The 13,836-nt window shown below is 38.8% G+C and overlaps 2 protein-coding genes across 2 annotated transcripts; both read left to right on the top strand.

Annotated features, from left to right (window-relative positions):
* Positions 1 to 5,722: 5,722 nt before the first annotated feature.
* LOC149380804 (1-aminocyclopropane-1-carboxylate synthase-like) lies at positions 5,723 to 8,800 on the top strand. Its single transcript, XM_089601209.1, has 3 exons — positions 5,723 to 6,007; positions 7,149 to 7,309; positions 7,825 to 8,800. The coding sequence occupies exons 1-3, from the start codon at positions 5,855 to 5,857 to the stop codon at positions 8,798 to 8,800; spliced, it is 1,290 nt and encodes a 429-aa protein (XP_089457335.1). The 5' UTR covers positions 5,723 to 5,854.
* A 1,021-nt stretch (positions 8,801 to 9,821) lies between these two features.
* Positions 9,822 to 10,211, top strand: LOC149380803 (uncharacterized). Its single transcript, XM_089601208.1, has one exon. It carries the CDS (start codon positions 9,822 to 9,824, stop codon positions 10,209 to 10,211), a length of 390 nt encoding a protein of 129 aa, XP_089457334.1.
* Positions 10,212 to 13,836: the final 3,625 nt, after the last annotated feature.

The raw sequence follows: 13,836 nt of genomic DNA, 5'->3' as shown, positions 1-13,836 counted from the left end.
GAACATGGGAAATCAAATATCGGAAAAAGTGTGTACAAATCTCGAACGGGCCGAAATGGATATCGAAAGCTTGATCAAGAAAATGTTAGATTCATTTTTTTCTTTTAGTTATTTCAAATGTTGCAATTATTTTTTAATTTATTATATAATTACTTCTTACTAGCATGACGAAACGGGGGAATGGCCTACGAAAGAGGAACTTTGGATTGACTCGCGAATGAAAGACGTAGATAACTACAAGGATGAGAAAGACAAATTGATGGGAGAAAAAATCGTAAGTTCTTTACCTTTGTTATAACAATTAACCTTGTAATTTTATTTTCAAATAATTTTATGTGTAGAAAAACGTTATCACAACAAGCATCGCAAGGGACATGGTTGCCGGAATCGGGAAAGAGTGTTTTGCAAGAAGCTTTGGGAACGTCACGAGTTTGCGGTCAATCCAAACACACGTCGCGTTTTAAGTACTTTGTTCCTCCAACGCCCAACGAAGAAGTAATGAAGATGCGTCGGGAAATGAGCGAGTTAAAGTCTTTGGTGATGAAGGCCTTCGGTGGAAATGGTAGCATTAATGTCGAGTCGCCTAGTGTCGAGCAAGTGGAAGGGAATCTCAACGCGAAGGTTGTTGATGATAAAGAGATGGCAAATGTTGAAGAACATGTCAATGAAGCGGTCTCTTTAGGTATGTTTAATTTTTTTTTTATCTATTTATTAAAGATAAATGTTTTGGTATTAAGTTATTGATAAAATTCTTGATTCGCTTAGAACACGACGATGTTGATGATCGTCCGAAGATCGATCCTATCATTGTTGATGATCGTCCGAAGATCGATCCTATTGTTGTGGAAAAATCCAATAGTGTTCGTGCTAGTTGCTCTTTGAATCCAACCACGCCGGTGACACCGAGTTCGGATGAAAGCGTCGAGTGTCTTCTTTTCATTGATGACACCGAGTTCGGAGGCACAATTCATGTTGCAAATGGGCGAGCGTACATGAATGGAGGCGTAGTTCATTTCTCACCTTTGGAGGAAGGAAATTTACGCGTGGCCGTTTTGGGGGTTTTGATTAAAAAAGCAAAATTGCCAATTCCCACCGAAGAAGCTCAAACCATTGAAGATGCTATAGGCGGGTTTGTCTCGTGGCCGAAGAGACTCATGGAAATGGACACGGGAATAGAGAGTCGCGGTCCGGTTGTCAAACAACTCTCAAAGCTCGGTTTTGAGAGTGAAGCTAGGATCGATGATGCTAAGAAGATTCCGTACAAGGTGATTAATCCCAAGTATCGATTGCTCGCTCAACATGCCAACAAAGTAATGTTACCGGAAGGGGATGTGATTATGGTCAATGTTAGTCCAAGTCTCGCGGCTATCCCGATTCCGGTGTCATTTGAAGACATTTCCGATTTTTTGCAATACTTGGAAATTGGCGCGGGGAGCATAACGGTTTATATGGAGTAAGAGTTTTCTTTATATGCGTTTTTTAATATCAATATTCAATATTTAGTGTTTTGATCAACTAAATATTTGTTTGTCATAGCTATCTACGCTCGAGGCTAGAAAAGGCGAAGAAGACTCGAAATTATTGTTTTATAAATCCGAGCTTAAGTTCGTATATCGAAAATGACGATGAGGAGGCTTATTTGTCAAAACGAGTCAAGGACGTTGGAAACGTGGTACGAGATTGCAAATTTGGTGAATTAGTTTTGATGCCGTATAACAAAGGTACACATTGGATGCTCGTTGTCCTCGACCTTTGGAGAAATAGCGCTATGTTCTTTGACCCGTTGAGAAATAAAATCCCAATCGATTTAAATCGATTGATAAAAAGGTAATATTTTGATTTCTTAAATCATTTTTATTATAAATCGTTCTAGATGTTTTTTCTCTTATAATCTCCGTGTTATATAGGGTCCTTGTTGATTTCAAGCTCGAGCATCAAAACGCCCATAGTAACGGGCAATCAACGTACATCAAGGCTTGGGACGCTCCGAGACAAACGGGAAACACGGAATGCGGGTATTTTGTCATTTCTTATATGCGTGATATAGTCGTAGGAGGTGTAGGAAATTTAGAAAATAAGAAATCCTATACAAAGGAGGATTTAGAGAGAGTTAGGGAAGAATGGGTAAGTTCTGTACAAACATTTATTAACTGTGATGATTAGCTAGTTTTTTTATTGAATTATGGATTGGTTGTAGATGTATATATTAGATTTTGAATGTTTTGAAGATGAGGATATTTGAAGATGAATGTATATATTAGATATTTTTTTGTATTGAAGATTATTTTCAGGTGCTAGTATCGTGTAAAAACAGATTTTGGATTGAAAATAAATGATTCTCGCCGCGGCGAACTATACTTCTCGCCGCGGCGGGAAATATTATTCGCCGCGGCGAGAAAAGATACCGAGAGCAGGCAAATTAGAAATCTTAGTCTCGCCGCGGCGAGATTTTTTCTTCGCCGCGGCGAGTTTTAAAAAAAAATTCATCGCCTTCCTACAGCGCATAATTATCCGTTGTAGAATAATCTCGCCGCGGCTAAGATTTGACGTCGCCGCGGCGAAGTGTAATCTTAGCCGCGGCGAGATTATTCTACAACGCTTGACAATCCGTTGTAGAATGTTGTTGCCGCGGCTCGGAACGTACCTCGCCGCGGCGACGTATATTTCTCGCCGCGGCGAAGTGATTCTACAACGGATTAAAAATCCGTTGTAGAATATGTCGCCGCGGCGAGAAATATACTTCGCCGCGGCGAGATGTTTGAAATTTTTTAAAAATTACACAATGGATTCTAACCGTTGTAGAAGCTTCTACAACGCTTAAAAATCCGTTGTAGAATCTTAGTTTCTACAACAGATAATTAAGCGTTGTAGAAAGCTGTTGGATTCTACAACGGATTATTTTAAGCGTTGTAGAAGCTTCTACAACGCAGGATTCTACAACTGTTTTTAAGCGTTGTAGAATCCTGGTTTTGTAGTAGTGCTACTATTATTCTTGACGCTGTAGCAGATTATGATCTTTGGATATGACATGCTTATTTTGGCATGGCAGGGAGCAACAATGATATCAATGTGCTAGATTCTTCTCATTTATTTTCCAATCTCACTCAAGGTATCGCTCCTCCTGCTCATTATGTCATACAAGGGATATAGTATAATATGGGTTACTATTTGGCTGATAGTATATATCCAAAATGGTCAACCATTGTGCAAACTATCCGAGAGCCGCGTGGCCACAAAAAAAAAAAATTTGCAATGAAGCAAGAAGCGTGTAGAAAAGACGTAGAACATGCCTTCGGGGTTCTCCAACAACGATTTGAAATTGTTGCGTGACCGACAAGATTTTGGAGAAAAGACGTCTTACAAGATATAATGGCTGCATGCATAATTATGCATAACATGATAATTGAAGATGATCGAGATCTTAGTGCTCCAATAGGAGTTGCGAGAGAAACACCACCAGGGAATGTTGAAATGGTGGTGGATGATGGCACACGATTTGAGCAATTCGTTACTCGTTATAGACAAATAAGAGATAAATATGCACACATCGCACTTCGAAATGCATTGATTGAGCACTTATGGGAAGAGTATTCTAATTCCGAGTCATAATTGTTTGTGTTAAAGTTACTTTTATTTGTTGTGTTGTAGTTTGTTTTACTTTATTTTAATTGAGTTTGTTGTAATTTATTTTATTTTAATTGTGTTGTGTTGTATATTATTTTTTGTATTGTAATTTTTATTAAATAAAATTTATGTGTATTTATATTTATAATTATAATTAATTTATAGAGTAATATTTTACTCATTATCATAATTCTTCTAAGTTATAATTAGTAATAATAATAAAAATATAGGGGTACAAGTATATAAATAAGAGATAAAGAGGATAAAAATAGAGTGAAAATAGAGTGGGAAATAAAATTCGATTAGAGAAAAATCACTGTTTACTAAATAATAAAGTCAGAAAAAGTGTGATCGATGGCCTAATGTAAATTAATGCAGTTCATATCTCATAAGTCAAAATTGCTCACATATAAAAATTAAAAGGTATCGGATTTTTTTTCCCCGTTTCGTTGATGAATTGTTTCCTTTCAAACTGGACCCCATTATTTTTTTTCTTTCAATTTTTCTTCTAGCTGTAGTCGGTTACTCGGTTTAGCTTTAATACATTATTCCTTTGACTTATAGTGAAGCCGAGGAAGACCCAAAAAGGAAGAAGCGGTAATTTTTTGTCACGTGAATTACTCTTTTTTGGAAAACAAGGGCGTAAAGACATAATTAAGATATGAGGAAGCAAACACAACGTCTTAGTTTATTAGATTTCTGAACTACGTACAGACGTAGTCTAAATTTTTTGCCGCCCTGAATCTGTAATATGTAAGCTCTTCCGTAGTTGAATATTTTTTCTTAGCGTTGACAATTTCCAATAGCTGATTAATTTATAGTCGTAATATTTGTTTCTTTAATTTTTCTTCCAAGAGTATTACAAAAATATAGAAAGTTAGATTTATTTGTGTAAGTGTTTGTCTTAGTTCAGATTGCTATTAAATACTTGATTCTTACTGGTTTTTAATCCCACAAAATTTTACAAAAATTGCACTCTTGTAATATCATAAACTCTGACCTCCTACGTAATATTTGAACATACTTTAGATGCTTGACATGGGAACAAATTCTAATAATTTTGCAATTAATGTTTTTTTTTTTTGGATAAGTTCTTATTCTGCCACCAATTAACATACCGGGAAAAAACCAAGAATTTCCTTACATACAGTGCAACTCTTCGACATTGTATCATATTTGAGTTTGAATATGTTATGGAATGAATGCTATTTTTTTTTTTGACAGATCAATAAGACATCCCAATAGAATGGAGCATTTTGCTACTTTTTTTTAATACAACATAGAACACATGTATATTTATGTGTGTGTGGACAGACGTAAAAACTACTACACTTTTGTAATATACTTTGTCATAAACGTTTTTTTTTTTACCTTAAAAAATCACGCTATGGGATAATGTCCGAGTTTATTCTACTACCTATTAAACTGTAAAGAAAAATTCTCAGACTAGAATTTAACCCGCCGCAACGAGCGGGTCAGCTGCCTCGTAAAAACTAGATCGAGGTGGTGGTGTTTATTGCTTTCTGAAAATAGTAACCGATACGTTTCTTATATTTCAAACTCTAGCGGTATGTGATTCCATCACTTTATAGTTATCCAACTCCAAGGCAAGGGGAGCTTATATTTCTTTGGTTTTTTCCCTTTTTCTTGTATGCATTCTTTGCAAAATTTGTTCATTGGATATCATCATCGGGTTTCCATAAAAAAAATAGTAATTATCATCGGATGAAAAATAATTTTTATATAAAATTATATATGAATCAAGTTTACCTCCACGCGTGGGATCAGGAATTTGAGGTTGCGATTCTCTCAGATGACACGCACGCTACTACTTATTTTCTCCCAATATTAAGATTTCAGAAATTTGTTAGTGTCGGTTTTTTTTATAGCATTTTAAGTTTGAAACATACTTTTCCTCTTCCATGCACGCTGACACATTTCCAAACCTGGCTGGCCTGGTTGTACGTATTAGATATATATGCATGCACGGTGGACTATATAAATAAATACACCTCACATTCCCTTGCGTTCAATAACACATACATAGATATATACATCTGAGTGCATGCATGTATAACTAACGATGAGACCATTGGGAATTGGTGAAGCGATAATTTCAGATATAGCGAGAAACGACGGTCATGGTGAGAACACGCCGTACTTCGATGGTTGGAAGGCCTATAAACGTGACCCGTATCAAGCTTGTACCAACCCCAATGGTGTTATCCAAATGGGTCTCGCTGAGAATCAGCTTTGCTTCGACTTGATCGAAGAATGGATAAAGAAGAATTCAAGTGCCTCTATATGCACCCCTGATGGAGTGAACGACTTCAAGGACACCGCCATATTTCAAGACTATCTCGGACTCCCTCAGTTTAGAGAAGTACGTAATTTATAATATTAAGTGTTGGTAGTTATTTGACTATTTTAAGTAATTTATCTTACGTATAATAGTTTGCTATATAACATTAATAAAATTTTACATACAGTTTTGAATGATTGTTGGCGCCGAACATAAATTAATTTTATTTTCTTTGAATCATCTTGTTTATCCTTTGACTACTTTCCAAATGATTTAAACTATTTTATATAACTTTTTCTTGAATAAATCTCTTATTCATTTTCACTTATAAAAAAAAAAAAAAACCAAGATCCAACCCACTATTTGATACTCACACGAACCTCTGGTGAGAGTATTATTTGGTGAAAACCTACCTCTCATGTGTCTCATTTTTTTAATCAACCATCATTAATATTTTCGTTGATAAGAATCCTCATATTTTAATTGAGCTAGCATTATAAATTATTATGTTTAATTATATTTTTTTTTTAACTATACAATGGGTTGATTGAATATTACATATGTGTTATATGTTAAATAGTCGATTTAAATTAATGAATTTTTAAAAAATTATCTATAATTAATGATATAGCCAAAATGTGCAAGTATCAAGTTTTAATATTTTTTTTACAAAATAATTAAATTTTTGAAAGCGATAAATTATTTTATAAATCGTCAAAAAATTTAGTGATAATAAAACAAATTGACAACATACTTCAGTTATTGAAAATTTATCTCAACTATCACCGTTTGATAAATTTTTTCAATTTTCCACTAAAAGCTTAATTTGATCAAAAATACTAATAAACCGCTTGTACAAAATACAATTTTACCTTTAACATGATGTCAACAGTTGACATCTATTGTTGACAAATATGTCAGCAATTGACATCTATTGTTGACATCTGCGAGATTTGGGTTCTCTATGTCAATAATCGACATCTATCATTGACATTTATGTCAACAATTGACATAAATTGTTGAAGGTAAAATTTATTTATACAAGTGACTTAGTAGTATTTTTAGTCAAATTAAGTTTTTGGTGAAAAATTAAAAAAAAAACTTATCAAATGATAATAGTTGAGGCAATTTATCTCAGTTATTTTAGTTATTTTACTAATCAATTAATTTCAAAAAATTATCTTGTATAATTTTTCAATTAGACATATGTATGTGCTTATAGGCAATTGCAAAATTCATGTCCATGGTGAGAGGTGGAAGGGTGAAATTTGATCCAGACCGCATCGTGATGGGTGGGGGAGCCACCGGAGCAAATGAGATACTCATGTTCTGCCTAGCTAACCCCGGCGATGCTTTCCTCGTTCCCGCGCCTTATTATCCAGGGTACGTTTGCGATTTATTAAATTATTAATTAATTATATTAAAATATATTAAATATATTCATCACTCCATTTGCTAGTCACTTCATCCAAGCTTTTTTTGTTTTAAATTGCCCGTTTTTAAGGGTGCCGAGTAAAGGGGAGGGCAATTGAGCCATTGGACAAGGCCCCTTCCAAAAAAAGTCACTTTTAATATATATATATATATATACATATAATAATAGTAAAAAAATTGTTTGCCAGGTGTTATTTTATTAAAAAAATCCGAATAAATTAAATTAATTAAAATTTTATTTTAATTAGTTAGACATTCTTAATGAGTCTATTTTTAGCTACATCATCGAAATTAAATTATAAGCCAAACCAATTATTCATAGGTGATTCATATACCGATACTTTAAGCTTGAATACATCAGGTCCTCTGTTTTATATCTGACTTCGTGCATGTTTTCACATCAATTATATATACTATTTACAACGCCATTAGATTATGAATATTGAAAGTTCATGCACATGCAGATTCGTACGAGACTTGTGTTGGCGAACCGGGGTGAAGATAGTCACAGTCCCGTGCGAAAGCTCAAACAACTTTCTGTTAACCAGAAAAGCCCTAGAAAGAGCCTACAAGGACGCCAAAAATCATAACATCAACATTCGGGGACTGATCATAACAAACCCATCGAACCCTCTTGGAACCACTCTGGACAGACAAACTCTAGAAACCCTAGTCCACTTCGTGGACGACAAGAGGATCCACCTGGTTTGCGACGAGATCTACGCGGCCACGGTGTTTGACTCGCCCGCGTTCATCACCGTGGCCGAGGTGGTCTCCGGGGAAGAGAACTGCGTGGACAAGAACCTCATACACATCGTTTACAGCTTATCGAAGGACTTGGGTCTCCCGGGGCTGAGGGTCGGAATCGTGTACTCCTACAACGACGCGGTGGTCGCGGCCGCGCGGAGGATGTCGAGCTTCGGCCTCGTCTCGTCCCAGACCCAGCGCCTCGTTGCCAACATGCTCGGCGACGACCCCTTCGTGGCAGCGTTTCTGGCGGAGAGTTCCCGGAGGCTGGCGGCACGGCGGCAGCGCTTCGACAACGGGCTCGCCGGGCTCGGGGTGGGTTGCTTGCGTGGAAATTCCGGGCTGTTCTTGTGGGTGGACCTCCGGCAACTTCTGCCGGAGCAGACGTTCGACGGCGAGATGGGTCTGTGGAGAGTGGTGTTGGATGATGTAAGGCTGAATGTGTCGCCGGGATCGTCGTTCTATTGCCCGGAGCCAGGGTGGTTCAGGATCTGCTTTGCCAACATGGACGATGACACCGTCGGAGTCGCGCTCCAACGCATCAAGGAATTCGTCGGAGAAGACCATGAGATAGAGAAGAAGAAGAAGAAGAAGCTGAAGACGATGAGTACTGATCAGCTTGGCGCCGCAGAGAGCCTCGCATCCACCATTGTGCCTCCGTCTCCCCTCGTGGTCGCGGAGGCAAACACTTGATCATGGATCGTATGATTTTTACTACTTTATTACTTTTTGTAATTATAATAGTATAATAATGTTGTTGCTTTTCATTTTGTTCATACAATTGTGCCCTGTTTTGTGTTGTATAAAATACGGTGTAAGGTTTTATGCGCAATTTGTTAATTGAGCGTTCTAGAAATATATGGCTAAAATCAAACCTCATTTTTTGGTTTTTGTTGTTACAAGGAAATTGGTTGTTTGGTTCACCCACTTATTTTGTCTCTCATGTTGTTTCAAGCATCTCGAAGAACATATTTCTGGTCAAGCTGTGTCAGCTCTTGTTGTGGCGCCGCTGACAGCTTTTTACTGTTATCAATAGATGCGTGCCATCTGGCATTGTTTTAGATCATAGGGCATTCTCTTGGTCTGTTTCTTATAAAAGACATAGCAAAAACCCTTGGTAGGGTTACCCATGCTTACGCCATAAAACACCTTTGAAGAAGAGAGTTTTTGTCTTTGGTTTTGAGGTGAATGTTCTCCAGCAAGAAAATTAGACCTCCTGCTTGTATGTACTGAGTGAGGTTCTTTGACACACCGAGTGATTGTAAAAGTGAAAAGTGAGGGGAGCTCAAATCTAGGGGGAGCCTAGATTAGTAACAAGCTAAGTTAGTATTGGAGGTAGGAATAGTGGAAGGTTATCATTCATTGTATTCCTTGTGTACTCATACTTTCGTTTAGTGAAGTTACTCTTTTCACCGGGATTCACATCCTCCCAGAGCAGGCAGTTGATGCCGAACTGGGTTATCATTCGCGGTGTCTTTTGTTTCTTGTTGTGTTGTGTTTACAGGTGTTCTTAATCTCGTTACAACATCTCTCAGTTTGATAAAACAGTGGATCTGGACTTTCAAGTGGTATCAGAGCGGGCACCCTACGTTACTGGGTGAGGTTCTTGCAGATCCAACTGGTGTTGCTCGAGATGGACACTTTCAGATAAGGGGGGTCTATCTCTCGGGCGCCTCTTCTTGATGGGCAGAACTACGCATATTGGAGAGCCAAGATGGGAGCCTTCATTAGGTCTATTGATCATAAAACATGGAAGTCTGTCATTACAGGTTGGGAAGCCCCAAAACGACTCTTGGCCGATGGTGTTACCACAATGAAAAAGGCTGAGATTGATTGGAGCCCAACTGAAGACGAAGTGGCTTTGTCCAACTCCAAAGCTCTCAATGCCATCTACAATGGTGTTGACATGAATGTTTTCAGGCTGATCAATACTTGTGAAAGTGCTAAAGAAGCTTGGGGTATTTTGGAAACTACGTATGAGGGCACAGACAAGGTCAAGAACTCTCGACTCCAACTTGTCACCACCAAGTTCGAGAACATGAAGATGCTCGAGGAAGAAACTATCACTGAGTTCTACGTTAGAGTCATAGACTTATCAAATTAGTCTCACTCTCTTGGAGAACCTATGTCAGATGCTAAACTGGTAAAGAAAATCTTGAGGTCTTTGCCTGAAAGATTCAAGATTAAAGTGACCACTATTGATGAAGTTCACGACACCTCAATGATGAAGGTGGATGAGCTAATTGGGTCCCTTCTCACTTATGAGATGTCCTTCACTGACTCCTCTGAGAAGAAAACCATGCGTCTTGCTCTCAAGACTACTTCCACTGAGCACATGTCCCCTAAGCTGTATGGGCCCACAGAATGCTACGATGAATCTCTAGCCTTGATGGTCAAGAACTATGGGAAGCTGATGAAGAGGTTTGAGAAGAGATCTCAAAATTTCCCCGCTCAATCTACCTCCGGACCTAACCGTGAGAAGACCTTCCAAGGCTGTAAACCTGAAAGTTTTAACAAGAAAGGAAGAGAAGACAAGGGAGCATCCTATGGGTCCAAGGGAAAATGAATTCAATGTCGAGAGTGCGAAGGTTTCGGTCACATCCAAGCTGAGTGCCCAAATTATCTGAGACGTCAACAAAAGAACTACACCACCACTCTCAGTGATGATGAAAGTGAATCAGGGAGTGATACTAGAGAGGAAGGAGGAAACAATTTCCTTGCCTTCACAGTGCAGAGCTCAGTTTCTATCGAAGGGACATCAGAGGAGAATAAAGGGACTGCCCTGGCTCATTCTGAATGATCTAATGAGTACGAGCCAGCTAGCAGTGGGGAACTGAGTGATGAGTTTTTGCTCCACGCCTACGAAGTAATCATGTCTCAAACTGAAACATCTAACAGTGCTGAGCCTCACTCAAGAGTAGAAGAAGAGGAACTAAGTGATGAGATTCTTTTGGAAGCCTACAAGACTTTGTTTGTTTGCTTTTCTCAAACAAAAATCCATAATAGAAGAGCTAGAGTTGAAGCAAGCTAGCCTTGTAGAAGAAATTAAAGAGTTGAAAAAGGACTCTCCTGAAGAGATGAAGAACAGGATTGAATCCTTGCTGACGGAGAAAGCTCACCTTCTTGAAGTTATTGGCACTTTGAAGAAAGAAATCTCAAGGTTAAATGGTGAGCTGTCTAACATGACCAAATCAGTTCAGATGTTGAATTCAGGGACATCTAGTTTGAATGAAATCCTCAGAATTGGTCAACCGTCCTATAGTCACAGAGGTCTTGGCTATCGCTCAGGGCATACACCTCATTCGAAGACAGTGTTTGTTCCATCATCTCAACAGCAAATCTTGACCGTACAGAGGGTGTCTCACTCACCTCCTGCAACATCTGAGCAAGTTGAGAAAATGAAGTCTCTCAAACCTGCTTGGAGATGCCATTTTTTTGGGAAGTGGGGTCACATTCGTCCTTTCTGCTTCAGGTTATATGGTAGATTTCTTGTAAGGAAGAACACTAGTCAAAATGTGTTGTGTGCTCAAAGCAAATTTCCCAGGTTGAATGTCGATTTGAGAGAGATAGATCTCATCATGAGTGGAGGATTAAGCAGGACCATCGAGCTCATGCTGCCTATACCTCTCTGAAAGCCACAGCGAGAGAGGACTGGTATTTTGACAGTGGATGCTCTAGACACATGACTGGGGAGGAATCTTTTCTCAACAATGTAAAGAGTTGCACCAAGGGTCATGTCACTTTCGGTTGAGGATCTACAGGCACCGTTGTGGGAAAAGGGAAGCTGAATGTCTCAGGTCTGCCGGTCCTAGATAACATCCTTCTTGTTGATGGACTCAAGGAAAATCTCATCAGCATCAGTCAGCTGTGTGATCAAGATCTCACTGTCACATTCACCAAGAATGACTGCTCAGTTACACGTAAAGACAAATCCATCTATATGAAGAGATTGAGATCCCCAGATAACTGCTACCTTTGGTCTGGACCCTCAGTGCTATATCCTACGTGCCTCCTGAGTAAAGTTGATGCAGCTGATCTCTGGCATAAGAGACTTGATCACTTGAATCTGAGAAGCTTGGGGAATCTAGTCTCTAAGGAGGCAATTCGAGGGCTGCCTGAGCTCAAAATCAAGGAAGGAAGAATTTGTGGTCAATGTCAAGTTGGAAAACAAGTCCGTGCCTCCCACAAAAGGTAGACTTCCTCACCACCTCGCGAGTACTAGAACTCCTTCATATGGATCTCATGGGTCCTATGCAAGTAGAATGTCTTGGGGGTAGAAAATATATTCTTGTGGTTGTTGATGATTACTCTAGGTACACCTGGGTGGCGTTTCTGAAAAAAAAAACTGATGCCTTTGAGGCTTTTCGAATCTTAAGTTTGAGACTTCAACGTGAGAAAGAAAACTCTACAGGGAAGATTATGAAGATTCGCAACGATCATGGTAAAGAATTTGAAAATGGAAAGTTCTTGGAATTCTGTAGCTCTAATGGAATTAAGCACGAATTTTCTGCTCCTATCACTCCACATCAAAATGGCATTGTGGAAAGGAAGAACAAGACGATTCAAGAGATGGCAAAAGTCATGCTTCATGCCAAGTCTATGTCATATCGCTTTTGGGCGGAGGCTGTCAACACAGCATGCCACATTCATAATCGTGTGTCTATTCGCCCTGGCATGTCCTGCACCAGCTATGGAATTTGGCGGGGGAGGAAACCTAATGTCAAATATTTCCATATCTTTGACAGTCCGTGCTTTGTCCTTGCTGACAGGGAACCACGAAAGAAGCTTGATCCTAAGAGTGATGAAGCCATTTTTCTAGGCTATGCTTCTAGCGGTGCAACTTACAAGGTCTTCAACAAGCGAACTAAGTGCATTATGGAGTCTAGAAATATTGTTGTTGATGACGAAGACAAAGTCACTGAAGAAGATGAAACAAGCGAGCAATCTACTTCTGAAATTGTATCCAGTGTTCCTGAAGATGTCTCAGACACTGAAGATGCTTCCGCTGTCACTGTAGACAACTCTACACAGGGCTCTTTAGCCAAAAAGGTGTCCAACAGGTTCAAGAAAAATCTTCCTTCAGACGCCATTATTGGAGAACTAAATGATGGAGTCATTACCAGAAGAAAGGATCATGTGAATTATCGCGAAATGATTAGCAATATGTGCTTCACTTCCAAGATTCAGCCTAAAAATGTCACAGAAGCTGTTGGTGATGAATTTTTGGATGATTGCCATGCAAGAAGAACTGGTTCAATTTGAGAGAAATGAGGTCTGGAAACTTGTTCCACGGCCGGATGATGTCATTGTCATTTGTACCAAGTGGATCTTCAAGAACAAGCACTAGGACAAATGGGAAGGCTGATGTTACTCATATATTTTGCACACTCCGAGCATGCGTTCGAAAGCTCTGAGAACAAGAGGAATTCAACACTAAGCCCAAGTCGAATAGGTTCAAGGGACACATAAGATAAGGAACGACTCGTTCGTAAGGCAAGAACGAACCCTACCGAGCATAACTTCAGAGAAAAGAGAAGCTGTAGGTCAAAGACTAGTCAAATAAATGAAACACGTGTAAATAACTACCCACTACACACGTTCTGGGGACGGTTATCCCATAGCCGCTGAAGATGTGAGCTTGATCACCCCACGTAGTCGACCCCAAATATTATTAATAGAGGTAGAAACTCCGAAGACAAGAAGAATTCATTTTTTTTACACACACACTA

This window comes from Urtica dioica, chromosome 11, assembly GCF_054948205.1.
Source record: "Urtica dioica subsp. dioica isolate 48M chromosome 11, U.dioica_male_clone48M_v1_H2, whole genome shotgun sequence".
NCBI lineage: Eukaryota > Viridiplantae > Streptophyta > Magnoliopsida > Rosales > Urticaceae > Urtica > Urtica dioica.
Note: the sequence above shows the minus strand (reverse complement) of the source record. Positions and strands in the feature narration are given on the sequence as shown.